The sequence below is a fragment of the Rhinopithecus bieti genome, unplaced genomic scaffold, assembly GCF_001698545.2.
Source record: "Rhinopithecus bieti isolate Rb0 unplaced genomic scaffold, ASM169854v2 scaffold_51732, whole genome shotgun sequence".
Taxonomy (NCBI): domain Eukaryota; kingdom Metazoa; phylum Chordata; class Mammalia; order Primates; family Cercopithecidae; genus Rhinopithecus; species Rhinopithecus bieti.
The window spans coordinates 1,161,381-1,189,249 of NW_016821090.1; the positions used below are offsets into that span (position 1 = coordinate 1,161,381).

The 27,869-nt window shown below is 41.2% G+C and overlaps 1 protein-coding gene across 1 annotated transcript in view; it reads left to right on the forward strand.

Moving 5' to 3' along the window:
- ELMO1 (engulfment and cell motility 1) overlaps positions 1-27,869 on the forward strand; it is a 588,614-nt gene that overhangs the window by 342,875 nt on the left and 217,870 nt on the right. The window contains 1 exon segment of the mRNA XM_017860159.1: positions 5,659-5,767. Within this exon segment, the coding sequence (XP_017715648.1) occupies positions 5,659-5,767 (109 nt within the window).

The following is a 27,869-nucleotide window of genomic DNA, read 5'->3' on the forward strand; positions in this document are numbered from 1 at the left end:
CAAGAATATATGCTTTGGGGTTAGGCCACCTAAGCTTCCATGCTGGGTCTATTTATTTCTGTGCTGTGTGACCTTGGATCAATGACACATCTCTTTGTCTCTGTTTCCTCATCTGTAAAGTGAGATGGCTTAGTATTTTGTCATGTGCTGGTACGTGTGTGGAATGAGACAATCTGTACAAAGCCCTTCGAGGAAGGCCTGGGAGAGAAATGCTTTCCATAAATGTTAGCTGTTAGCTGTTTGTTGCCTTTTGCTGCCATCTTGACAGCATCCCTAAAGCTTTTTTTCTTTTGGGTTTATTTACTTCCAGGCTTCACTTCCTTTCTAGGCAGATCTGGTGAACTAGCAGCCTGTGGTTCTGATCTGTTCCATTTGGTTTGTCCACTTGGCACACTTTCTATAATTTTAGTGTTCTTTCTCTGCTCATTTAAAACCATCCTATTAGAGTTTGGACGTGTTTGTTTAATTCTCTGGACTTGATTGAAATTGATGATCACAAGTAACCTCTTGTGCAGCCCCCTTGAGGCAACTCAGGGTTCTTTCTCATGCTGGTCTTCAGTTTTCTTGGCACCAATCATCATTAGCATTAGCACCAAGGGAGAATGTAGGAGAAGTGACTCCCCTGTGACGCCCAAGTCTCCGTAAGAGGAATCAAAACTGGGCTTACTCTTTGACCCTGGAATAGATCTGGGTCTTGGGATATGATCTAAGGACTAACACTTTATTCTGGGGAGCTGCCTGATACTATTCCTAAGGGGACACTGACCCTGTGTTGGAGTGTGGGGAGATCTCATTGATACTGATAAGGCTTCTTATTTATTTGTTGATACAGCATGGGAGAAGATCTGCAGTGGGTCAGGAAACAGATTTGTGACATTGACAAGGATTCTCAGGACAATTGCCCTATGGTGGCTGGAACAGTTTAGTTTGAGGACTTTATTGCCAGAAACACCATGTCATGCATTGACTTGTTTTGTGGGGTCCTTGTTCGCTCTTCACACTGTTAGCACCCTGCATTCCTGTGGGAGAGCCCTGCCTAAACACCAGCACATGGGACTTTTTATCTTGCATTCTTCTTGTAAGCAGGTGAGGACCTACTTTTATCTCTCTCTCTGCCTCTCATGCTAAAACAACCGGAAGGCCTCTGGCTTACTTTCATGAGTCCCTAGAAGCCTGTCATCAGAGAGCCAGTCTCACAGCAGTCATGATTTTGGTTTAGCTGCTGGTAAAACTGTTGTGTGAAATGTTGGCCATGGGCCATGCAGAAACAGGAAGAGGGAGCGCAATAAAGAGATAAAAACACGAACTCTCTGAAGGCAGTTTTAGGGACTTTGCCTTTGTTGCATGACTTGATAGCACAACAGTCCCATGAAGTGGGTTTTATATAAGGTCTTCGTATCACTCAAAGAGCGCCTCGTGCAAGTTCATTCTAGTTGGCGGCACCTTTGTCCAAGGTCTCTACATTATCAGTGCTTCTCATAGCTGCTTTGTGTCCCCTGTCTTTGCAGACAGTACCACCTCACACACACTGTCCTTGGTGTGGCCTATGGGGAGGCCACTATGCCTCACCTGACCCTAGGTTAGCATCAAAGTGACATGGAAAAGGTTCACAGTGGAAGAGAAGCCTCCACAGGTGACAGGGTGTGAAAGAAGCCCTCAAGCCCTCCAGGGCTGGCTACAGGAGACACAGGATGAATTGGGCTCTCCCAATTCAAAAAGAGAGAACTTCAATAGAAAGTGGAAGAGAGATTGTGTTAGAGACAAGCAGGTGAATATAAATCAGCCATGTATGCTGAGGCAAGGAGGGCAAGAGAGCCAGAGAAGGGATTCATACTTGGGTGAGGCTGGCCTTGGACTCAACACTTCATGGTCATGCCTAAGCCAAATAGGTTCCTGATCTACACAATTGGAGAAGAGTGCCAAGAAACACAGAGCATTCAGAGGAAAGCCTGGAATTTATGGAAATAAAGTCTGTGGGGACACTGCAGCTTCAGGGGATAAATTGAGATGACACAGAACCTTATAGCTTTGTCTAGAAGGAGCAGGGCTTATAGACCATTTCAAGTAGATAGAAAAATTTGATCAAAGTCCCCTTAGCCTCTTTAGACATGAAATCTACTGAGTTTCTTAGTAGTATATATGTGAAGCCAATTTGTAAACTATAAGGAGACAGGAAGAGATTTGGTCATTGGAGACCTTAAAAGCTGAACTCCAAGGCTGGGCACAGTGGCTCATGCCTGTAATCCCAGCGCTTCGGGAGGCCAAGGCGGGTGGATCACCTGAGGTCTGGAGTTTGAGACCAGCACGGCCAACATGGTGAAACCCTGTCTCTACTAAAAATATAGAAATTAATTGGGCGTGATGGCGGGCGCCTGTAATTCCAGCTACTTGGGAGGCTGAGGCAGGAGAATCGCTTGAAACTGGGAGGGGGAGTAGGGGGGACAGAGGTGGCAGTGAGCCAAGATTGTGCACTCCAGCCTGGGCATCAAGAGTGACACTACATCTTCAAAAAAAAAAAAAAGGACTCCGGGGTCCAAAAGTCACCTCTACCTTTTGTTTCAGCATTCTTAAGAGACTGATAATACCTACTTTATTAATGGATGTACTTGTTGGAAGTCAATTGATAGAGAATATATAAATATACTCTGTAAACTGTGAAGCATTTTATAAAATATAACTTCATATTGCACAGATAAAACATGCAGAAAACTTATTTTGGCGTGTGATGAGTGGTAATAGCAGCCCTTAGTACGTCACTATGATTTCTGTTCTAGCATATTTGCTCTTAAAACTGAAGAGTAAGGGGGAAAATAAAGATGAAAAATAAGCTTTGGTATTTCCAAATGGAGCTTTTCAAAATGTCTCTGATGGACATGGTTAATATCAGGATGTCAAAATTGAATGTAGATGTATCGATGTGTTAAATAAAAGCTATTGTCTAGCTTAAGAATTATCTCTCACTATAGCAGTGTCTAACTAGTAGCATTCATAATTATAATCTTTTCTACAATATTTTTGTAAGAAAGTTGATCTCAAGAGTTACACACGTAGCTTTAAGTATTTGTGTCTGCCTTGACAACAGAAATCAGTCAAGAGGGTGGCAGGTTTATTTTTCTTTACGTGGGTAAATGTTATAAGATGGATGGTGCATTAAAAAATAAAGAGCAGGACTTCTCCAAGCTGATTTACATATTGATTACTTAAATTACTACTTAATTTAGCGCCTGGTAATAAACTGTGCCTTGGAAATGTTTCCCAAGCATTTATTGGCTGCAGTAATTCTACCTACAGTGTATGCAGACCACAGCCTCATTAAATATTAATGTGCTCATGAAATGTTAATAGAATGTTAATGGGAAATACAAGGGAATGTGCTCTCTGGGAGCCGATGAAAACTACCTGTCTTCTGTCTTTTCTTTATGTTCTGTCTTCTGGCTCTGTTCCTTTTTTTCAGTTCATTTCTCCCATCATCAGGAGCTTCAGATTAGCTCTCTAATCTGGCTGTCTCGGATAGAAAACATTGAGAAGGGAAATAAAATTCACTAATTAATGGAACTTAGTTGTTCTCCCCTCCTGCTTTCCAGAATGGGAATTTCTGGTTAGAACCAGAATGGGTTCCCTGAAAAGGAAAAGGGTGATTCAGGCTGAGTGAAGTGAAATTCTCTGTGCTTGGGCAGATTGAGTGCATATGTTTTGGGGAGGCCAGCCCATTGCCAAGCTCACCTCAAAAGGCTCTGACCTTCATCTCTATCTGGAATGTTCCTTCTCACATACCTTGACATAGCAAGATCTTTCTCATTGCTTGATTCTCAATAGTCCGAGAACCTTCCTTGATCCCTTGGTTATCTAAACTCCCCTCCCCAAGCATTCCCTGCTACTCTCTGTCACTCAACAAGTTATTTTTTTTTATTTTCATAGCACTTGTGATAAACTGTGTAACTAACGTCTTTTGTTTTTATGTCCTTCAATTAGAATGAATGCTCAATGAGGTCAGGGCCCTTGTCTATTTTATGGGGCTCAGCCATCTTCCTGGTAAATAATAGGTGCTCAATTAATACTGTTGACTACGTGAATAAAACACCTGTCCCTGCCACTGAAGAGTTCATAGTCTGTGGAGGTGACAGAATGAGTCACTGCACAGCATCATTGTAGATGCTACTGAGAGATGGTCATTCAAAGTGCTGGAGCTATTAAAGAAGTCCCAGACAACTCTTACTGGGGATGAGTTTTGGAGAGGCAGCTTTAGATATGGATAATGTTTTGTAACTTGAGAGTTTTGTTATTTTGTTTTGCTTTTGTTCTATCTATGTGTAGAGTAATTCCCTTAGTTGAGAGTGATAGGAACATCTCAAATTAGCTTAAGAAAAGAGGATAATTTATTAGATGGACAAAAGGATTTTCAGAGGAGGAATTGAGCAACCAAAGGAGAAAGACAGGGAAGTAGCTGTGCTATAGGAACAGGGGACCAGTAGGAACAGGTCGAATCAGTCTCAAACACTTCTAGGTCTCTCGCTGTCTCTCCTCTCTGTTTTAGTTTGCATTTTAGTTTTATTTTCCCTTTTTTCTAAGGGCCAACATCCAGGTAACTCCTAAACTCCTAAGTCCACACCCCAGGGGCACCGTCAGCATAGTTGAGCCTTCTTTCTTTCTTTCCTTCCTTCCTTCCTTCCTTCCTTCCTTCCTTCCTTCCTTTCTTTCCTTTCTTTCTCTCTCTCTGTCTTCCTTTCCTTCCTTCTTTCATTTTCTTTCTTTTTCTTTCTTCATTTCTTCCTTTCTTCCTTTTTTTTCTTCCCTTCTTCCCTTTCCTTTTTTTTTTTTTTTTTTTTTTTTTTGTTACTGTTTTTTGTTTCGAGGTGGAGTCTCGCTCCGTCACTCAGGCTGGAGTGCAGTGGCACTATCTCGGCTCACTGCAACCTCCACTTCCTGGGTCCAGGTGATTCTCCTGCCTCAGCCTGCCCCCTACCTGTGATTAAAGGCACCTGCCACCGCACCCAGATAATTTTGTTGTTTTTAGTAGAGACGGAGTTTCGCCATATTGGTCAGGATAGTCTCCAACTCCTGACCTCCAATGATCCGCCCGCTTCAGCCTCCCACAGGGCTGGGATTACAGGCGTGAATCACCATACCTGGCCCCAGTTTTTCTTAGTATGAAGTCTCAGGAAAGGACTCTGATTGGTCCATCATGTCACATTTTCCAGGCATGATTTAGTCAACTGATGCCAGAGGGTGAAGATCTTGTAAGAATATGGACTTCCTCGGAAAATATCCTGTTGAAGTTTGAGATTGAAGTCACAGAAGGAGTTACTATTCCCAAGAAAAGAGGATAGAAATGGGAGGACAAGAGAGTTGTTTGGTCACTGAAATAAAAAAGTCTTTATTGTACTATTCCAAAACGTTCTCCACAGGCTCCTCTGTGTAAATGGGAACCAACAAGCAAAATATCCTCTTACAGGATTGAAGAGGGTTGTCAAAGATTTAGTGGGGGAAAACGAGACTTTTCGGTCCTATATACTTGGAGTACTATTTTGTCCTGGCCCCGAGAGTCTTCATTTGGGATCTGAAGTGGATCTGTATATTCACCTATTGGAATGAAGTTGATATTCTTAATGTTTTCCGCAATTGAATTGCCTTTCTAATCTGTTCCCTTTCCCATTACAGATTGTGCTTGAGAACAGTAGCCGAGAAGACAAGCATGAATGTCCCTTTGGCCGCAGTAGTATAGAGCTGACCAAGATGCTGTGTGAGATCTTGAAAGTGGGCGAGTTGCGTAAGTATACTTATTTCCCACATGGGTGTGAAGCTTGGCAGAGTCCCAGCTTCCAGGGTTGTGCCCCTACCTGTATGAAGAAATCCCAAGACGCTGGCAGCTTCTTATGGTCATCACTGTGCATAGGTTGATTATTATTTGGCTCAGGTTTACAATACATACTTTTGCATGTCTGCTCTGGAAGTAAATGTGATTAAAACCTATGGGAATGGAGAAAATTTACAGATACTGTGGCTGAGTTTCATATATCATGTAAATGAGTACATATTAAAACAGGCTTGCTTCTGTTGAGGAAAAAATAATCTATGGATTTCTTTTTTAAAATTCCAGTTTATAACCTACTAGTAGATCCTTTTCTTTCTTTCAAAGCAATTTTCTCTATAAAGAAAATTGAATACCTTAATGAAATTCTCTTGCTCCCAGTGTTTCTGTTGTTTGGAATACTTTCTCTAAGAAAGAAGAAATTACTAAAGAAAATGGGTAGCTGAAAATGAAAATGTGATCAGCAATATTTTATTGCTCTTTTCTTATATCACAAAATTTATGAGAGTACATACAGAAAAGAAAGGATGATCATTTTCTTGCCTTTCATTCATTGGCATAATTTGGCTTTAACCTATGAAGGTGGGTATGATTTAACCTGTCCTCATTATCATTGTCGACATTGAGTCTTCTTAAAGTGGTTTACTTCCGTTCCATCCAACATTTAGAAACTAGCACACATATAAATCTTTCCTCATAGGCTTCATCACATGAGCACCAGAAAAGACTGTTTACAACAGAAAAATGTTGGGGTGTTTGGTATTACTGTGAAAACATAAATATTCAGTTGCTTGCTTGAGAGCTTAAAATAATGGCCTGAAATGATTAATGGGAGGAATCTGATGATTATGTTGGAAAGAGAGTTATGTTTTATTTACAGTGTAGAACTGACTACAGGTGCTGCTGAAATAAACTAGAAAATTTAATACTTATTAAGGAAAAATACTAAAAAATTGAGCCTGCTTGGCCAAGTGGGAACCTTTATCATCTTCCAGTGAGGGCTCATGGGAGGAAGCAGCCGATGTTGACATGGAGCATGAGCATTTTTGCATTGGAACAGTAGCAACGTAACCTGAGAGATCTCTGCATTCATCTACTCTGGTTTATAGCTCACCAAATGTGAACATTTCTGTTTACGTGGATCCTTGACTTGCGTTATCCTTCTCACTCCCTAATTACACTTAACTCGCTGAGATTTCAGTCTTCAGTATCTCTTACTGTTTACTCAGCCTAAGGATGTAAGTCCTAAATCAAACAAATACTGTTGAATTTCTCCACCTGATAACTGTGACTGTTTCATGTTTATCTCAATTTCATGGGGGAAATTGGTGAAAGCTGCTGGCTGGAAAGCATGTCTGGACCATCTAGTTCATTTTCAGGAACTGGAGTGAGTAGTGGTGTTCTACCAGATGGGTATTTCTGTGTCCAAGGTACTGTTCTGCACTGCCCTTCGTTGTCCCCTCCTTTCTGATGACACCCTTTAGCTGTTTATCCTGATCTTGATGGCAGCAGAAGGCACATTGTGTATGTGCCTTCACTTATGTTCTGTGACGTGCCATGCCCAGCTATTTGCTCTTCTCCTTTGCCCCAAGGGACATATGTCTGTCCTGCTAAAAGTAAACAAAGAAGAGTGATCTGGTGTAGGAGGTGGAGACTGCTGGTAATAAAGGGGAACTGAGTTCAATTCTGCTACTTTAGGCCTTGTGTCCCTGAGTGAATTACTCAGAAACCGCACTGTGCTCCTACACCTCCAGGTTCTCTCCAGAGCGGACTGTCTAGAAATGGATTGGTAGTATTTGAGGTGATGATTTGAGTAGTTGTCTTCATTTTCTGGCTGAAATTGCAGTGATCTCAGTGAGAGAAGCTCTTTGGGAACAGCTTGTATTCAGCCTGGGGGAAATAGCTTGGAAGAGATGGCTGAATTCCAGAGCAGGTGCAGGCAGGTTAAACATGACCCTGACGTGGGCTGGCCTCTGGGTCACTGGGTCCCCATCCAGTGGGCAGAGGGGACCTCAGCTGGCAAGAGTCTGGGCAGGTAGTCCTCCTCAGGTGAGTGTTCATTTTGTGCTTGGGGATGGGGTAGGGACAGAATAGGGGATAGGGCTTGACCTCTGGCAGGTGTAGAGTGGCACCCTGGCCTTTTGAGTATCTGGTGGTCAATCCAGGAATCAGGACAGAACTCTGTGGGCTGAAATAACAGAGTGGAGATGAAGGCAAACACCTTGCGGGTCCCTGGAAATGCACTGAAGACTGTTCCATCTCCCACCTTCTGGTGGAGAGAAGACTCCCAACATTCTGCCACAACTCACTCAGGCCTGGTCTCTGCATTGAGACTGGGCTTGGACACCTGAGGCCTGGCATTGTCAAAGCAGTCTCTCTTCACCTAAGATGACAAACACATTTATTAATTTGTTTAATGAAATCTATCCAGTACTTAAAACATGCCACAGACTATGAGGGACACTGCAGGTACAAAGGAACCAGATGTGGTCCTTGTCCCTGAGGGAGTTCAGAAAACTTCCTACACACTTCAGAAAGTGGGAGACTGAGCTGGGACTGATACTTTTTCCTATGACTTTTGTCATTATGTTTTTAACACATGCCCATCATCTGTCCTGAAGCATAATTTCCCCAATGTTATAATAGTTGTAAGTTTAAGTTTTTAGTTTGACTTGTCGCTTGCCATCATCTGCAAAGCCCATTCTAGAAATTTGTCAAGGCTTCCAAAAAACACTCATGTTTCTGAAGCCTACATGCCAAAATGAGTTGTTTTCTGCTCATAAAATATTAAAAGAATGTTACATTCCGATTGAATGCTAGATATCAAATGATAAAACACCCTGTGGTAAGAGCAAAATTGCTTTTTAATTGATTGCTTTTCGCCCATTGCCATATTAAATAAGTTACTAATATGCAGAGCTAATCTGAATACACCCTTATGTTGAAAGAAATGCCTATTTTTCTTCTGAGGAAAATTAGATTTACACACAAATCTATCTTCATTTGGCTTATATATGTCTGTTTTTCTCCATTCCTAAGTTCATGGTTCTGAGCACTTCTCAGATTTGTGTTAATAATTAATCTTGAAGACTATGATCACTTTTGTTCTATAAACAAGTGCTAAGACCAAAGAAATACTCAATTAAAACTCTAACTGGTGGAGAGAAAGGATGTTTACAAAAGTAGAAAGATCCAATTTTCTAGAAAGGGTTTCTCTTTTGATTTTAATTTTTGGTCTCTTGAGGAAACCCACTTTTGAAATACCAATTATATTTTGGTGTCTAAAGCAAATATATTAATGTTCAATTAATTACTAATACCAAATATTTATGTACCATTTTCTAAGGTTGTTTTAAAAGAAAAACACACTATTTCCTGCTTCCTAATTATTGACATTGCAAGAAGCAAATATTACCTCTAATAGCATGGTCCAAAATAATGTCTGTTTACATTCTCAGAGCACTTCGTCAAGGTTATTCAGTTGAAGTCTGTAACACTCTCAGGAGTTAATCAAGAGCAATGGCATCTATGTTTATTAGTGAAGGGAAGACCTACTTGCTTGCATAATGTCTGAGTTTACTGAGCTCAAACTGGAATTTAGGAAGCCAAAAAAAAAAAAAAGAGAGACAGTGTAGAAAGAGGCAAGAAAGTAGAGTGATTGCCTTTGGGCATCTGAATGACCCATCTTGGTCACTGGTTTTATGCCTTGGGCATGTTTCTTCCCTGTTCTGAGCCTCTGGTTCCTTATTTAAGAGATAAAGATGGTACATGCTGCGCACAGTTGGTTGGAGCCTTAAATGAGATAATGGATGTTGTCCTAGTTAGAAGATGGGTACTTTTGGGGCTGGATGTGGTGGCTCATGCCTGTAATCCCAGCACTTTGGGAGGCTGAGGTGGGGGGATCATGAGGTCAGGAGATCGAGACTGTCCTGGCTAACATGGTGAAACCCGTCTCTACTAAAAATACAAAATTAGCCAGGTGTGGTGGCGAGTGACTGTAGTCCCAGCTACTTGGGAGGCTGAGGCAGGAGAATGGCGTGAACCCAGGAGGCGGAGCTTGCAGTGAGCTGAGATTGCACCACCGCACTCCAGCCTGGGTGACAGAGTGAGACTCCATCTCAAAAAAAAAAAAAAAAAAGAAGAAGAAGATTGGTAATTTTTTTTGCAAGTGATAGAAGCTCACTTTCCATGAGCAAACTGAAAGTTCAGTGAGGCGAGGAGGGTGCTCTGGCATAAGCAACAGCTGGATCTAGGGACTGGAACAGTGTCCCTTGTTTCTTTATCTTGTATATATTGGTTAAATTTTTCTTTTTAACCTGCTTTTTTTCATGAGGCTCTTTTGTGAGCAAGACATATTTTCTCTTAGTTTCAATTTCAGAAATTACGAAGAAGAATACTTAGGGACCTGGACATGGTCACATATCTCCATAGCCTGGCTTGGGTAATTGGCAGCCCCAGTCAGAAGAACATGATTGAAGATTGCAAGATGGTATGGTTTGGCTGTGTCCCCACCCAAATCTCATCTTGAATTGCAGCTCCCATAATTCCTACGTGTTATGGGAGGGACCCAGTGGGAGATAATTGAATCATAGGGATGTTTCCCCTGTACTGTTCTCGTGGTAGTGAATAAGTCTCACAAGATCTGATGGTTTTATAAGGGGAAGCCCCTTTTGCTCCATTCTCATTCTCTCTTGCCTGCTGCCATGTAAGACTTGACTTTTGCCTTCCACCATGATTGTGATGCCTCCCCAGCCACGGGGTGTTGTGAGTCCATTAAACCTCTTTTTCTTTATAAATTACCCAGTCTTGGGTATGTCTTTAGCAGCAGCGTGAAAACAGATTATTTCAAGAAAGGAGCAAGTCTTCAAAAGAAGAGGTATATTTGTGTGTGCAGGGTTAGTGAGAGTGGAGGGGGCAGGGAGTGGTGCCCTTACAGAAGACAGGAGGAATGGCACAGATAAATACACATGCGCTTATTATCAATGTGAACTCATTAAGAAGATGCCCAGCTTCTAGCTGTGGAAAAAGAAATGGTAGCTATTTTTTTGTTGTTGTTATTAAAGCACTTGTCCTGAAAGAAATAATAAATTGTTGGCTGGGCATGGTGGCTCGCGCCTCTAATCCCAGCACTTTCAGAGGCTGGGGTGGGTGGATGACCTGAGGTCAGGAGTTCGAGACCAGCCTGGCCAACACGGTGAAACCCTGTCTCTACTAAAAATACAAAAATTATCCAGGCATGGTGGCGCACGCCTGTAATCCCAGCTGCTCAGGAAGCTGAGGCAGGAGAATCACTGGAACCCGGGAGGCGGAGGGTGCAGTGAGCCGAGATTGCCCCATTTTACTCCAGCCTGCATGAAAAGAATGAAACTCTGCCTCAAAAAAATAAATAAATAAATAAATAAATACATTGTTGATGAGTGGCTGGAATACTTGATTTCTGGTACAAATGGGTCAGTTATTCTCTTCTAAATAGGTAGAACCTTACCCAATTATATTCTGATGTCAGATAGAGCTAAGATATTTTATTTTCCTCATTCATTCATTTATTCACTTAATAACTAGGGTTCCTCTATGAGTCAGGATCAGGTTCACTGCGGACATGGATTTAGAACCCATTCTCCATCCTCAGGCAGCTCACACTAACTGGGGGGTCCTTTACATAAATAAATGATTATAAAACATTTTTCCATTTGTAACATTACATTTGAGTCACATTCATGTCTCTGGGAGGCAATATTTGGTTCCTTCTGTTTGTGAAGAACTGGGTAGGGCTGGGGAAAGGAGAGTCTTGGAAGGTGTGATAGAGAAGAAGAGATACCAGCGTGTGGGGTTAACAAAGACAAAGAGGTATCAGGCAGTCATGACTGTGTGGATGGTGGGAGGCGGCTGTTGAAAAGTCCAGGCAGCGAGAATTGGTGGGCTAGAAGATCTGGATCTTCGAGGAATTCTAGTTCTGTGTAGTTAATGCGGAGGGTTTGAGGGAGGAAGCAAAGGGCAGAGGTGTAAGCAGAAGAAGCAGCTGTCACATCACAAGTTATTTGCCATGCAGAGAGTTTTGACTTTACCTTACAGGCAGTGGAAACCAATAGAAGGATTTTAATAATGAAAAGAAATGTCCCAGTTATGGGCATAACATGCTACAATTAGATTATATTTTCTGGGTGTGACAGAACTTGTGAGGATGATGATGGTGTACAGGCTCACCCCAGCCCTGGTCTAATAATGCAGCAGTCCAACTCAGAATGTCCTGCCAGGAACATGTATTGCATAAGTCCAGAGTTGTATAGATCCTAGAGCTGGTTAGCATACCTGTTTGGCGATATCATTAGGGACCCAAGTTATTTTCATCTTTCTCTTCTGTGTCTGGTAGCAAGATGATGGCTACCTTCACATATTCAGAGGAACAAGAGGCCATCTCTTCCGGTGGATCTCTTCTAGGTATGTAGAAGTGTTTGGGGAAGACTTTCAGCACACTTTCTCTCATATTTTCTTGGCTGGCACTGTGGCCTCTGACTGTGCCTCGCCCAGCCACGGACAGGGAATGAGACTGTCCAGAGGTTGGATTAGTCATTACCCATTACCCATTAGTACAAGATACCTCTTCTGAGTATGTTATGTGACCACAGGATGTTAGATATCTAAAGAAAACTGGAGTTCTGTTAAGATGGGAGAAACAATTACTTGAAACCCTTAATTCTGTCTCTTTACAGTCTTTTCTGCAGTGTCCTTACTGGTGCAGAAAACTATAACAAATTGAAGCCAGATTATAGCCCTCTGTCATTTTGTCTTTACTGAGAACTGGGGAAATGCACTAGTGTATTTTGTAATGTGGCAGTATCAAAGGTTGCAGAAAAATTGAAATTGAGGTTTGATTTTAATGCCTTTCTTCTTTCATCACTAAGATGCTAGGGCTCCACTACGTTACTGTCGTTTTAGCAAATGGGTATTTCCACTTCCTCAGTTACACTTTTGTGTAGGGGTTATTCTCAGTTGTATTTCGAAGGGCAGAATGAACATACATTTGTGATTGAAGCCTTGAAACAGTTTTGCCAAATTCACCTGTTTGACCATTTATAATTAGATTACAGTTTAATAACTACTACTCTGTTTTTTTAAAAAAACAAAACAAAACAAAACAAAACAAAACAAAACGGAAAGAAACCTACATCACACACTATGAAAACGTTCACCATTTCCTTACTTTGTCTTTCCATGGCAATATTTATTATAACACACCAGTGGTGCCGAGCAGAGCACCTTGTATAATTCATCACCCAGACACCTCTGCTTTAGCAAGTAAAAATAACACAGATGAGCAACCTGAAGGACTGTTTGGAGTGCAGCAGCAATTAGAATAGACACTTGACTCTGGGACATTGGTGTTTTCGTACCTTGAGAAGTATCATCCATCACTTTCATTCTTGGGCAAAACATTCTAGCTAAAGAAAACTCAAGAAAATTAGCTTTTAACAATTAAATCTCTTAAGGACCTTTTTTTTTTCTTCCAAATATGAGCTTGTACTCTTGCTCTATGCAAAGTGGAATGCTCTCAGATCTTGATTCTGCCCTGAATTTTCACATTGTACTGTTATATTCTATTTCAACCTTAAGTTGAAAGTAAAACAAAACAATTGTTCTAAAGCCTAACTCTGACGTTAGGAAGTTGCAGATACTTTTGGTCCAAATTAAAATAATCATAGGAGAGAGCATAAAAGTCATTTGAAGGTGATTGTTTTAAATAATTATAAAACTAATAGTGGGATTTATAGTAGCATTCTCGAAGGCAGGAGAACCTCATGTTAGATTGTTGCATTCAGAATCAGAAACCCTTGTGATAGGGATAGTTGATGTGAGGGCTTTTGCCATGATGGTTAATCTTCATCTTGCCCCTTAGTATCCCCATCTGTACCTTGGGGATATCATCGTCATCAATCATCATCAGTCATCATCGTCATCATCATCAGTCATCGTCATCATTCTCTTCTGAGAATCAGGTGAGGCAATGTAAGTTAACAGTGCTTTGTTAACTGCAAAATGCCCTATCTGTGGAAGAAATAAATTATCCTGAATATGCACAAGCTTAGAGACACCAAGATACATCTTGCAGCAAAGCCAACTGTTTCTGTGCATTTTGTGGGCATCCTAAGAATCTGAAGTTCTGTGGTGTTTTGTTTTTGTTTCAGCAGGCAGTACTTGGAGATACTTTTGAAACTGCAGTAAAATGTTCATCCCCATGGGAAGCGGTTGCAGAGAGCAACTACACTTGGCAGTTTAAAAGGAGACTATACCAAGGACATCTCAATTATAAATGGATGAAAATAATATTTACCCTAGGCTTTTTAAGGACTTACTACTTTTTACATTATTTCTGAAAAGATACATAGCTGGCCCCAATCAGCATCCATTCCTGTTGTCTCTTAGAGGTCATGGCTAGGAGATGAGCTTGGTAGATTTGCCCAAGCTGGTAATGAGAGATACAGATCTGTTGAAAGGCACAGGCTCCCATTGTCTTCTTACGCCTTATAGAAACACTTCTGGTTCATCTCAAGTGTCAGGTTTGGGTGACCATTCTGGTTCCTCACCTCACCCTCACTGTGGGAAGGCATTACAGCATCCTCAGAACTCCTGTAGCACTTTCTCTGTGTCTCTTTGTTATGCTTTCTACTGTTTATTAATACATACTCTTTTCTTTTTCTTTCATTCCTGGCCTCACTTCCCCTAAAAATTGGGGCGGTTTATAGGTGACCTTGAAGATAATAAAAAATAATGATACATGGTAAAAACCAGGGCAAATAAAAAGCAAAATGAAAAAAATGAATGATGAATGTTAGCAAAGTACATGTTACAAAAGCCTTTGCATTTGCTGGCAGTGGACACTGAATTTGGCTCAAATATTCATTTGTCTCAGGGAAGCAAGAGGAGCTTGAAAATATGAAACAGGTCAGTGCTCCATCTCACATGAATAAGCTCAATGTGAAAACCCAGATGCTAATTTCAATTTAAACCCAATAATGTTAAAATAGTATTTCATAATATTTAATACATTCATTAAAGATGATGGACTAGGACACATTCTTATCATTAAAGAAAAATCTGCCAGAAAGTGACAAGCTAGCATCATTCTTAAAATGAAGATACCAAAACAGCTTTCCCATAAAAAACTGAGACTAAACTGGGATGCTATATGATGCTGATATTATTCACCATTACTATTTCTCCTTGATCTGGAAAACTTACAAACACATTAGAGGTAGAGTTCATCAATAGAAACAAATATTTTAAACTATAGTTAATAAGATTTTCTATCCCTGAAGAAGCAAAGGATAAGCTACTGTGGTTTAGCTAGATAGTGAATAAACAAAACTTAGTAGATGTTCCATATGTCAGCAATAATTAATTATAAAATGGAAAAAAAGATTATTTAACAGTAGCAATGAAAATGTAAACTACTCTGGAATAATCCCAATGGAAAACATCTTGGAAACTTAGGTGAAGAAAATTATATAAGACTTTACCAAAATATACAATAGACATTTCAAATAAATAGAGAAGCAAAATGTTTTCTTCCTGGTAAGAAAACAATGTGAAAAAGATGCAAGTTCCTCTACATTAGTGGACAGACTCAGATCGCATTCCACAGTAGCACTGGGAATCAGGGTGAAAACTTCACAGAATGACTCTAGACTTCATTTGAAAGAATAAGGGTATGAGAATTGGTAAGGGAAAACTGATAAAGAATAGCAATAGAAAAAATGTAAATAAAAATATATTTTTTAAACTTTTTTTTTGCAAGAAAGTTCAAAGAATTCCTTTTTTTTGAGACAGGATCTCACTCTGTTGCCCAGGCTGGAGTGCAGTGGTGTGATCTCGGCTCACTGCAACCTCCGCCTCCTGGGTTCAAGCGATTCTCTTGCCTCAGCCTCCCGAGTACCTGGGATTACAGGAATGCACCACCACACTGGGCTAATTTTTGAATTTTTGGTAGAGATGGGTTTTTGCCATGCTGGCAAGGCTGGTCTCGACTCCTGACCTCAAGTGATCCGCCTGCCTCAGCTTCCCAAAGTGCTGGGATTACAGGCATGAGCCACTGCACCTGGCCCAAATAACCCATTCTTTTTTCACCCAGGTTCATATATGGTTATGTTAACATTTTGCCACATACGTTTTATCATTCATCCTCTTTCTCTCTCCCTCTCTTCACACACACACACACACACACACACACACACACACACACACACAGTCATGAATTGTTATAAAAATGTTTCTTTTAGCCAAAAAAAAAAATTGTTTTAAAAAGTGTAACCTGAAGAAAATTTCAAAATAGAACTATTTTAAATCAGTTCTAACTCCGGCCTCTTGTCTCTGAAAGAGCAAAAGGTGCTGGAGCCCTGCCTGGCAGGAGGCTTGCCCGGGAAGGCTGTGGAGAAGGAAGGGACTCCGCTGCCACAGAGCGAGGCTCCATCTGGAAGTGGTGTCCGGAGTCTGGCTGAGCACCTCTGCTTGCCCTTAGAGATCTGAGAGAGACTCACTGCTGCCGAGTTCTCCCTAAAGCAGGTCCACGGTGTTGCTGTCAGGAACCTTTCTTGGATGAAACTTACATCCACCTTCCCTTCTAGTCTTTTCCAATGCTGGTGGATGTCGTTTTCCTAAAATCCCAGTGCTTATATACATGAGGAAGTTTAAATTCAGGATGCAAGCGTCTTATAGCAGGAGAAACATCATAAAACAAAATCACAAATGTAACAGGATTCCAATCAATGACGGAGGCAGTTTGCAGGATGGCACCATCAAGTCTCATCAGTAAAATGAGTATCAAAGTAACTAGTCTCATTCCAAAGGTGTAAAGTGCAAAAACCATCTTTCCCTGGTTCCAGAGATGCCAATCTCTTCTAAATCTCAAGCTTGGACCTATGGGTTATGTTTTTTTCCAGAGTAGTAATCACTGTCATCAGCATTTCTTGTAGGATCCTGATGTACCAGTCCATACCCTCCAAAGTCCTCATAAGTTGTAAAAGTAGAATATTAGTATGGATGGCAGCATGAAATTGGAGGGAAAGTATAAGCAGAATGCTAGAAGTTTCTAATAGATAGTAAAATAAACTAACATCACTAAAAGAAAGTAAAACCACAGAAATCAGGATGTCAAACTGCACTGAAAAGGTAACGAAATGCTAACTGTGAAGTTTTCAAAACCAAAATATACATGAGTGAAACAAACAAATGGAGAAAAAAACAAAAACAGAAGCATACCCACAGCTAAAGTCTTTAACACACTTTTCGCAAGTGTCAGGTTTTCCCTCAGGGAGTCTGCAGTGGTTAGGGGAGCAGCTGAGGACAGAAAGTTCTAGAATGCTTTTATTTCTCATCCTTAACCTGGGGCCTTTGGTTGTAAAGATTTACCTGGTGGCTGGAGTAGATTAGAAGGTCAGTGCTAATCAGGTCTCCCAACCTTGGGCACTTGAACTTCAATCAAAAACCCCTTGCTGATTTTGGCTGGGCATGATGGCTCATGCCTGTAATTCAACCACTTTGGGAGCCTGAAGCGGGCAGATCACTTGAGGTCAGGAGTTTGAAACCAGCCTGGCCAACATACTGAAACCCCCGTCTCTACTAAAATACAAAAATTAGCCAGTTGTGCTTTTGGGAGCCTGTAACCCCAACTACTTGGGAGGCTGAGGCTGGAGAATTGCCTGAACTCATGAGGCAGAGGTTGGAGTGCGTCAACATCGTGCCACTGCACCCCAGCCTGGGCAACAGAGTGAGATTCCATCTCAAAAAAAGAGAAAGCATTTGCTTTTTAAAAAAGAGGGAGACTACTGCCATTTATTGGATGCTTTCTATGTAACAGAGAATTCCCAGAGTCAATAATAAGCACGTTACCTCTGTTAACCCCCTCAGCGTCTCCATTTACAAATAAGGAACCTGAGATGAAGGGAGAGGTTAAGTAGACTGAGGTGATGCAGGTATTAGATGGAGTGAATTATTGTGAGACTCTCCTGTGCTGTTTGCCCTTAACTGTGGTGCAATACTATCACCCACTGCTTTCACTTTTGTTGTAAATATTCTGTCTTCCTTACAGACTGTAAGCCCTTTGAGGACTAGACTCATAGGGAATTCATCTTCCATCTTAAATTCTAGCCCAGTGTTTTACATGTAGTCTGCATTTAATAAGTGTTTGTTGCATGAATAGAGTACCTTTCTATTTGCTTCAGGGTCAGTTCCAAAAATATTCTTCAGACATTGCTAAATTTTTAATGAACTTTGCATTTTACCCTGAAACCTCTCAAACAACATTCTTGTTTTCTTGTAAAATAAGTGAGAATGAGTTATACTAAAGGGCTTCTCTTCATTCCTCTGCCTCCCCCTCCTCCACAGGGTTATTTGGTTGAGAAGGCCCACTGAGTCCAAATTTGAGTTAGAAAATATCAACACTACAGTATGTTCCCCCAAGAGGAAAAAAAATGATCTATTTTCAATCTTGTGTTTCAGAACACACAGCTGTGTGACTTCCTAATTTATTATATCCCCAACTGCCTCCAGACAGCTCTCAGCTTGCTGCTTTTTTTCTACCCACTCCCGCTCTATGGGAAATGAGTTCGACTTTAACCAGCACAGAGTTCAATCTCTGTTCTAGGCAGAACTCCAGCAAGGACTCCGAGAGGCCAGTAAACAGCACTTCTGCAGAGCTGCCTCCTCCTCAGCAGGTGCACCTATCCACCAGGACTTGATGGGAGCCAGGTCCTCTCGGATGGTGGCTGTCGGAAGCCAGATTATCAGGGGCAGCTCCAGCTGGCAGGTCTTCTGGCTGCCTGTCTCTCTGGAGTGAGCTCGCTCTCTTCCTCCCAGAGAGGCCTTTCTGACCTGTCTGCAGGGAGCAGGACACAATTCTAGATCCCAGCAAACAAGCCCAATGTGGCTTCCCTTAATTTTGCTTCCCAAGGGTTTTGGCCACAAGAGCAGATTGCAGCTGTGGCCTGAGCATCTTTAGAAGTGTGAATCACATTTTTTTCCCCTGAAGAAGCTATTTTGAGCTTTATAATTGCATATTTCCATGCTTTTTTTTTTACAGAGTGAGTAAGGAGAATGACTTGCATTTTTTTACATGGAAATCTGCTGGTTTCTTTGCTCTTCTGTCTTGTATAACTTAGTCCGGTGATTCCTGAACTTGGCTGTGTATCAGATTCACTTCAGGGAGCTTCTGTGAAATGCACATTCCTGCAGGGGAATCCAGAAATCAGCAAGCTTAATAGACTCTGCAGTTGATTCCTAGGCAGCCTGACTGCCCCCCCCCAACTTTGGACTTACCCTTTCCTGGGAATTCAGATCATGGCTAAGTGGATATTACCATGTGGTGGCAAGAGCCACTCACAGTGCCTAAGAGAGATTAAGCATTAGAAGACCTGGATTCTAGTTCTGGCTCCACTACCAAGCAGCTCTAGACAAGCATCTCCTGTATAGTCCTCATGTTCCTAGGCGGGGAAGTGCTGGAATTGTCCAGGTGGCCACCAACTCAAAACTACTGTGGTACTCCTTGTTATGTAACCAATGTGCTGACTGTAACCACCACATTCGTTTTACTTGAACTTTGTTGTCACCTGTTCTTGAGTGACATGTGTATAACCTGAATTGGCTATTCTATTCTGTACAAGAGAATTATGGAAATGCCCACAGGCCTTGTTATAAAGGGCTCCTGGGGAATGGGCAACCTCAAAGCGTGGACCAAAGGATTTACCTCTCCCCTGCAGGTATGATGACTCTCAGCTTTTGGACAGACATTTAAGCAAAATGGGCTTTTCCATTTGTTTGTTTGTTTGTTTGAGACAGGGTCACCCAGGCTGGAGTGCAGTAATGCAGTCACAGCTCACTGCAACCTCTGCTTCCCAGGTTCAAGTGATCTTCCCATCTCAGCTTCCCAAGTAGCTGGAACCAAAGACACATGCCACCACACCCAGCTAATTTTTTTTTTTTTTTTTTTGGTAGAAGCAGGGTTTCACCATGTTACCCAGGCTGGTCTCGAACTCCTGGGACTCAAGCAAGCCGACTGCTTCGGCCTCCCAAAGTGCTGGGATTACAGATGTGAACCACTGTGCCCGGCTGTGAAATATGCCTTTCTCATTCTGCATGTTTTTCTACTTTGAAATATCAACCATCAGAATATTTTTAGAGGAATTAAACATTAATTTTGCCAGAACAGATATAGGAAGTGGTTAAAAAAAAAATCCCTCTGTTTTCGTTATTTTCTGCTCAACTGATTTCTCCCCCTCTATTTTCCCACGTAAGCATCCCCTGGGCTAGGTTTGGTGGCCACTCTATAATGGCAGTGCAGATTTTGGGGGCTGTGGCAGGTGCCTGGCCCATCTTTACGTGGAAACAGCAGTGTTTAAATAAACCTGACACTTGGAGGAACAAATGAACCTAAATGCAAATGCTATTAACATTTCTGCAAGTCATACCTATCCCCAAGAAGCATAGCTCTCATGTTTCCTTGTCTTTTATTGGCAATTTAATTGTTTGAGAAATTGCTTTTTGCCAGAGTCCCTAGGAATCCTACCAAAATGCACTAACTTATTTTCCCATCGACTTGCCCGGGTGAGAACTCATCCTGCTGCTTTTCTGTGTTATTGCCGTCATCAGAAGAAACCTCAAATGTAAGGTCTCGCAGGGTTCATTGTTTTCATCATTTTTTTTGTTTTTGTTTTAGATCAGAAATTTGCCTTAATGCATATTGTATTAGTCCATTTTCACACTGCTGATAAAGACATACCTGAGACTGGGTAATTTATAAAGAAAAAGAGGTTTAATGGACTCACAGGTCCGCATGTCTGGGGAGACCTCACAATCATGGCAGAAGGCAAAAGGCACGTCTTACATGGCAGCAGGCAAAGACGGAATGAGAGCCAAGTGAAAGGGGTTTATCTCATGAGACTTATTCACTACCATGAGAACAGTATGGGGGAAATCACTCCCATGATTCAGTTATCTCCCACTGGGTCCCTCCCACAACACAAGGGAATTATGGAAGCTAAAATTCTATATGAGATTTGGGTGGAGATGCAGTCAAACCATATCACATATACTATACCAAATTCTCCTATGTGATTTTACTATAAAAATGGACTAATATGCATATTAGTTTATATCCTGACTCTTTTCACTTAATGTATTAGAGACATCTTTCCTTTCAGAAAATATGTTCATTTGTAGTTCATTCAAACTTTTAATAATTGCATAGTATTCAATTTTATAGATAGGGTCATTTTGTGGATATGGATATAAATAGTATTTCATTTTATGTAAGTATGTTTCCTATTGACAGGTATTTACATTTTTTGCAAATTTTTGTTTTTATAAAGAGCACCGGGATGAACATTTGCTCAGTAAATACACTTAACATGTTAGCACTGGGGCTATAGCAGTGAAATAATCTGACTACTATGCATTCCCTTAAAGAGAATATATTTTAATTGGAGAAAGATAATAAACAGATAAAGAAGTATGTCATATGGTGAAAAATACAATGGAGAAAAATCCAGCAGAAAAGGGAGGACTCATGAGATTGCCTCATTGAGAAGGTGACATTGATCAAAATTATGAATGAAATGAGGAAGTGGGCCAAGATGGTGTCTGGACAAGAGTTTTCCAGAAAGAGGGAACAGCCAATATGAAGAGCCTGAGGCATGAGGCTTCGCCATGAGAAAGTAAGAACACAGAGGCCAGTGGGGGTGAAGCAGAGAGAACCAGGGGAAGATAGTGTAAGAGTGGGGTAGTGGGCGGCCAGGCACAGTGGCTCACACCTGCAACTCCAGCACTTTGAGAGGCTGAGGCAGGTGGATCATGAGGTCAGGAGTTCAAGACCAGCCTGGCCAACATAGTGAAACCCCGTCTCTACTAAAAATACAAAAAAAATTTAGCCAGTCGTGGTGGCAGGCGCCTGTGGTCCCAGCTACGTGGGACACTGAGGCAGGAGAATTGCTTGAACTCGGGAGGCAGAGATTGCAGTGAGCACAGATCATGCCACTGCACTCCAGCCTGGGTGACACAGCGAGACTCTGTCTCAAAAAACAAAACAAAACAAAAAAAAGGGATAGTGGGTGAGAGATTCTTCAGGCACCTGTAGGCCCTTGTAACCAATTTGGCTTTTACTTTACATAGAAAGAGAAGCCATTGGGCAGATTGAGCATACATATGACATGTGATTTACAATTTCAAAGAACTGTGTGTGGCTCATCTATTGAGATTAGACTGTGGGAGGTCAAATTAATACACCCCGCTACAATAAGCAAGTTGAGAGATGATGGTGTCCTGAACCAGAGTGTTAGCAGTGGCAGTACTGTAAAAAGGTTGGATTCAGGATTTATGTTAAAGGTAGAGCCAACAGGATTTTCCTGGATGACTGGATGTGGAGTGGGGAATAAGAGGAGTGAAGGATGGATGACTAGAAGCAGGGAGTCATCACTGAAATTGATGGAGGGGCATAGAAGATTAGGGGTTCTGTTTTATTTGTGTTAGTTTTGAGATGTTGTTTAGACATCTAATTGGAGATGCTGATTTCAAAGTTGGATATATGTGTCTGGAGTTTAGGGGATGGTTTTGAATTGGAGATTTAACTTTGGGCATCAGCAGTACATAGATTATAGTTAAAGCTATGAGACTGAATGAAAGCATCGAAGATGCCCTAGAATTGATCCCTAGAGCACCCCAAGATTTAGAGGCTGGGGAGAAGAGGAGGTTGGGGAAGGAATTGAATGTGGGGCTCCAGGGGCATAAGAAGAAACTCAAGAGAAAGTTCAATTTAAGGTGAAGGAGCGATTGCAGTGTCATATGCTTCAGGTGGTGGGGTTAAATGAGGACTGATAACTGACCATTGATTTTAGTAAGGTGGAGGTCAGGGTGACCTGAACAAGAGTGATTTCACTGGAGTTGGGGAGGAGAGAGCCCAACTAGATGAGTTAAGAGCAAGTAGGGGCAGAGGCATTGGGACGGTTAGTAGAAACGCATGCTGCTCAGTGTGGGCCGATGATGGCTGTGAGGAGATAGTGAAGAGGGGGCTTTTAGAAACTTTTACACAGTTTGACATCATCATAGCCTTCAATGAAGCCCATGATCATTTTTCTGGTGATTAAATTTCATTATACTTTTTTTTCAAGAGTGTCTGTTTCTAAACAACAAGTTAGAAATTGAAAATAAACTGGTTTTCACTGCAGATAGTTTGACAGGTACTGATATAGATGACCATTTAAAGGGGCTTTGCTTCACAGTGATATAGAAAATAAGGTGGAAGCTGGAAGGGAAGTTATAGTCAAGTGAGATTTCTTCATCGGTGGGGGAAATAACAGCATGTTTATATGCTCCTGGGGAAGATTTGGTAGAGAGGGAAAATTTGGTGAAGAAGGAGACCTGTATCTCTGTCTTTACACACACCTTAATAATTTCCTTAGCCAAGTGTCTACCAACAGATTCTGAATTAGTGCATACTTTTAGTATTTTTAAATTCACAAGTAATATATGTTCAATGCTAAAAAATTTAAACATGCAGAGAAGCAGAACCAATAATTATATATTATCCTGCCACCAAGAGGGATTCATATATACCTTTCCACATTTTGGGGCATTAAAATAGGATTAAAGTATGTATTTTTTAAATATTCTATTATTTAATATATTGTAACTATCCACGATAACAAAAATGTTTGCTTAGTGTTTCATTGTATCTACTATAATTAATTTGACTAGACTCTTATTGCAGGATATTTAAGGACATTTCTCTTTTCATGAGAAATAGCAGTGTGATGAACATCCTTGTAATTCCATGTGATTATTTCCTGTAAATTAATTCTTAGAAGAAGTTCTGTGTCAAATGGTCTGAAATCTTAAAGTTTTTTATTTATTTACCAAATTAACCCCTGGAAAAGCTGAAGCATTTGCACTTCACTGAGCAGTCATGTAGATTCAGATAAAAGGCAGTTTTTGAACTAATTAAAAAATTGGGGGTGGAGGAAGAAACCTAACTGAGACAGTGGGATTTGAGGTGATCCATATATAGGAAGATATTAAGATAGATGATAATAGATATAGACACGATAGAGACTTTCGGATTAGGCATGGTAGATTTATGCATATTTATGATAGAGATTTATAGGTAGAGATTTACCGATAGGGATTTATGGATGCTCTTTCTTCATCTCCACTATAGCCATATTATTACTTTCGTGTGCCCTAGGTACTTTTGCCTTTACGGGTCCCTTCCTTCATAAAACAGTATTAAAACTTACATTTTATGACTGCATTATTATAAAGATGGATATAATCCTGGCTGGATTCATTATTATTCTATTTATGTTTTCCTTCTGATTTAAATGAAATTAAAATATTTTCAGGGGCATCTGAAAGCATTGCGGGCCTGCAGCACTGTGCCTGCCAGGCCTCCTGACTAGGTCAGTCCCGATTCTGTTTCTCTGTACTTTTATATTTTGATAATGAATAGACATTACTTTTAAAAAATAAAAGAGGAAAATATCAAACTAAATGTATAAATATTAATGCTTCCTAGGTAGGTTTCTTTCCCTCTGCTCATGACGGCAGGAGGTACCTTCCCCTTTGCTCGTATGCTCTGGCTCACTTCTCCCTAACAGTGGGCTAGACTGGAAGGCCTGGCTCCTACAATCAAGAAAAAGTGAAAATGCACTAGCTCCTCTCTCCACCTGTGGCTCCTCCCTGGGTCACCATTCACCCCCTTGTTGGCACCTGAAACTTGCTGACATCTTCAGTCACTGCCTCACATCCGCAGCCAGCCAGTGGCCACATCCTGTTAATTCAGTACCCATATTTCTTAAATCTCCTGATTTTTCTGCATATGCACTTCCATCACTCTAATTCAGATCACCATTGTATGGCCTGCATCCTTGCCTCCTCCAGTCCACCCCTGCTTCATCCGGCAACTGTGTGTTTTTTCCTACAGCATTGTCAGACCTGTCTAAAACCCCTCACTGGGCCACGATTCCTCTTAGGCTGAAGCCCAGACTTCTTTGCCACACCTCCATGCCACAGAAATCTCAGTGTGATGTGCTTCCTCTTCACCCTGGGCCATGGCCCACACTGGGTCCTCATTCCAGAATGTCCTTTCCATCCCTGTGCTTGTGCAATTCAGACCCACTTCTCAGCCTCTCTCCCTGAGGGCACAGCTCCCTGAGATCTGGGCTTGATCCTGCCCTTCCCCTTGTTGAGGCACATCTCACACTGTGTTGAATTGCATATTTTCATATATTTACTTGCAGCTTTTCTCCCTCCAGCTCCATCTGCCCCATAATTAGTATCAGTTCCATCCCAATTCTAGTATAAGATTGTCCTTTAATCCAACATGTGTGTAAAGCTTGGAGAGGCTGCACGGTTTGGAGTGGGGCAGCTAGTGACTACCATGCTGAACTGGACAGAAGATCGTTTTGTTAGAAAGTTAAATTCTTTGTTTCTGGGGGCACAATTGGGACAGTGAATAATCCGTAAAACCTCCCAGTCAGCACAGGCAGTCACGTGGGATGGTAGAAGACAACGGGAAGGGTCTTAGCCACAGTGCCAGACACATAGCCTGTGCTCAGCAGATATTGCCTGTCACCATCATCGCGATGGAGGCAGCACTGGGAACCCCGTCAGCCAGGAGTTTGCCCTCTCAGGGCTGTCTGTGGTGGGGGATGGTGCACCCTGAGGATGATACCATCACTGGCAGGGAGTCGGAAGGAGGTGAGAAACCAGCAGATGGGTCCTGCTGCTACTAGATTCTCACCAATGGAACTCAAGATCTTTGTTCTCTTTGTGTGGGATGGAGCCCCAGTTTCTTTGCTGCTCCTAGCCTTGAGGAGAAGTTAAAATCATAGCCAATAACACTTACTGAACTATTTTGGCTGGCTAGAGGTTTGGGTTTTCAGGTGGTAAGGAAACAAATTTAAACAGCCAAACAAGATCAGTCTAACCTTCTGTCTGTTGACTGTGCTGTTTTTCTCCTAAAACACTGGTCATCGTGGCTGGTGAGATGGGCAGAAGAGACCATTTCCTGAACCTTTATTATTTCATCGGATCCCATGCCACGTGGTTGTCTGTATTTATGCTTGAGATAATAATATAATTTCTTTCATTTTTGACTATTCCTCTTTAGTCATGACCTTGAGTCCTTTGATTTCTAGCTTTGAGTAGTTCATGAGATGTGGTTGTGGAGGCTTTTTATCTCAAGAAATAGGAAAAAAAATCACTAGAAGGAGGCAGTCAAATGGATTACTCTCTTGAAGTAATTGCAAATAGTGACTCATCCGGGGTAACGAAATCACTTTACTGAATTTCGGATAGTGGTTTCAAAATGGAGTAAAATAATTTTTAGAGTGCTTCACAAGTAGCAAAGGGAAGTGTTTCATTAAATCGGTTTTACATTCGTCTGCCTGTGTACCGGGATGCAGTAGAAAATGTGTTTCATACTGTAGGTCACAGCTGAAATAGTTGAAAAAGTTCCCCTCACCACTGCCCCATTATAAGGCAGTTCACCTTGAAATTACTTACTCAATAGAGCATTGTCTGTTTTCACATTAATGTGTGCATTTCACTTTTTTATTCAAATTCATTATTTTCTGTCAGGGTTTATCTTAAGGGGCGAGTTGCCTGGCACGCAGTGACGCGAGGAAGGCTGATCGTCATCTGTCGCCATCCGATTCCTGCCCACAGCCTTTCTGTTGGTGCCCCTTCTAGCTCTTTGTGATGTCCCCATAGCCCTAGGCTTCTCCCCCTTTTAGAAGGGCTTCTTGATAGATTAGAAAATAAGAATGTGTGACATTTCCTACATGCACATAAGAAGAAGCCACAAGACATATCTTTTAAATAAAAGGACAGTGTCCATCCTTTTAGCTGCCAAATAGAACCTTGGTCTCATCCTCCTGGAGTTAGGCCTTAAAACAGCTTCTGTGTTTCTCATTTGTCTCAGTATATTGCCAGTGTTTTATTGGAAAGATAATATTCCATTTAAAATATTTCCAAATGAAAACCATCAACTACTATCTACGTAAAAGCCCTGTATCTAAAACCCAAGCAGAAATGGCTGGCTAAATATTACACACCTTTCATAGCTCCTGGACATCCTCACACATAATCCAGGGAAAGGGAATAAGTGTGGCATGAGAAAGCAATTTCAGGGTCCCAAATAATAAGAAAATGATTGAATAGTCATTTATTCCCATTCAAGCCAAGGTCTGTGGAAAAACCCTTACTGCTTTGGGCCTTGAAAGTCTCTGTAACCTGGCTTCTGCCTGCTTTTTTGCCCTAATTTTCTAATGCAACTCAAAAGAAAACTAAACTCACGACCAAAATCAGCTTGCATTTTCCCATTTGCAACTCCCTAAACAAGCTAAACCACCTCACTTCTGACTCCTCCTTGGTATGTTCTCTGCCTAGCTGCTTCTGGTCTAATATTAACCCCACATTCACAGCCAGGTTATTGCCACCACCACACAAAACTCTGGGGGCCCTGGATCTAGGCTAAGTATAATTCAGTGCACTTCTGTGGGGCACCTACCGTGTTGCAAGCATGGTGCCCAGATAGGACAGCAAAGACAACAGGATTCTTGTCTTCATCCCCTCACCCTCCCGAGAACCCAGGCCACAGAGTTATTAGGCAAATACCTACTGTACGTCAGCTATGTCCCAGATCTCATTCCAGGCACTGGGAGTTTATTGATCTGGTGAAGATAACTGAAAAGTGAATCGTGAATTATTTCTTACTTGTTTGTATTCTAGCATCATTTTAAGCTACTGAGCAAAGAGTAGTTCTATAGAAACAAAACAGAATGTTAATAAAACTGTTTTACCCACAGAGTAATCCTTTGATTTCTACCACTGTTTAGACAAGTGACATAGCATAGATTTTATTTCCAAATATTTTCTATATTTAAATTATACTATATATTTATACCCTATATATGAATTTATATCTATAAAACATATGAAAGTATATGAATAAGTGTATATATGTATAAATATGCATACATATATGGTATATTGATATATAAATATATTTATATAATTA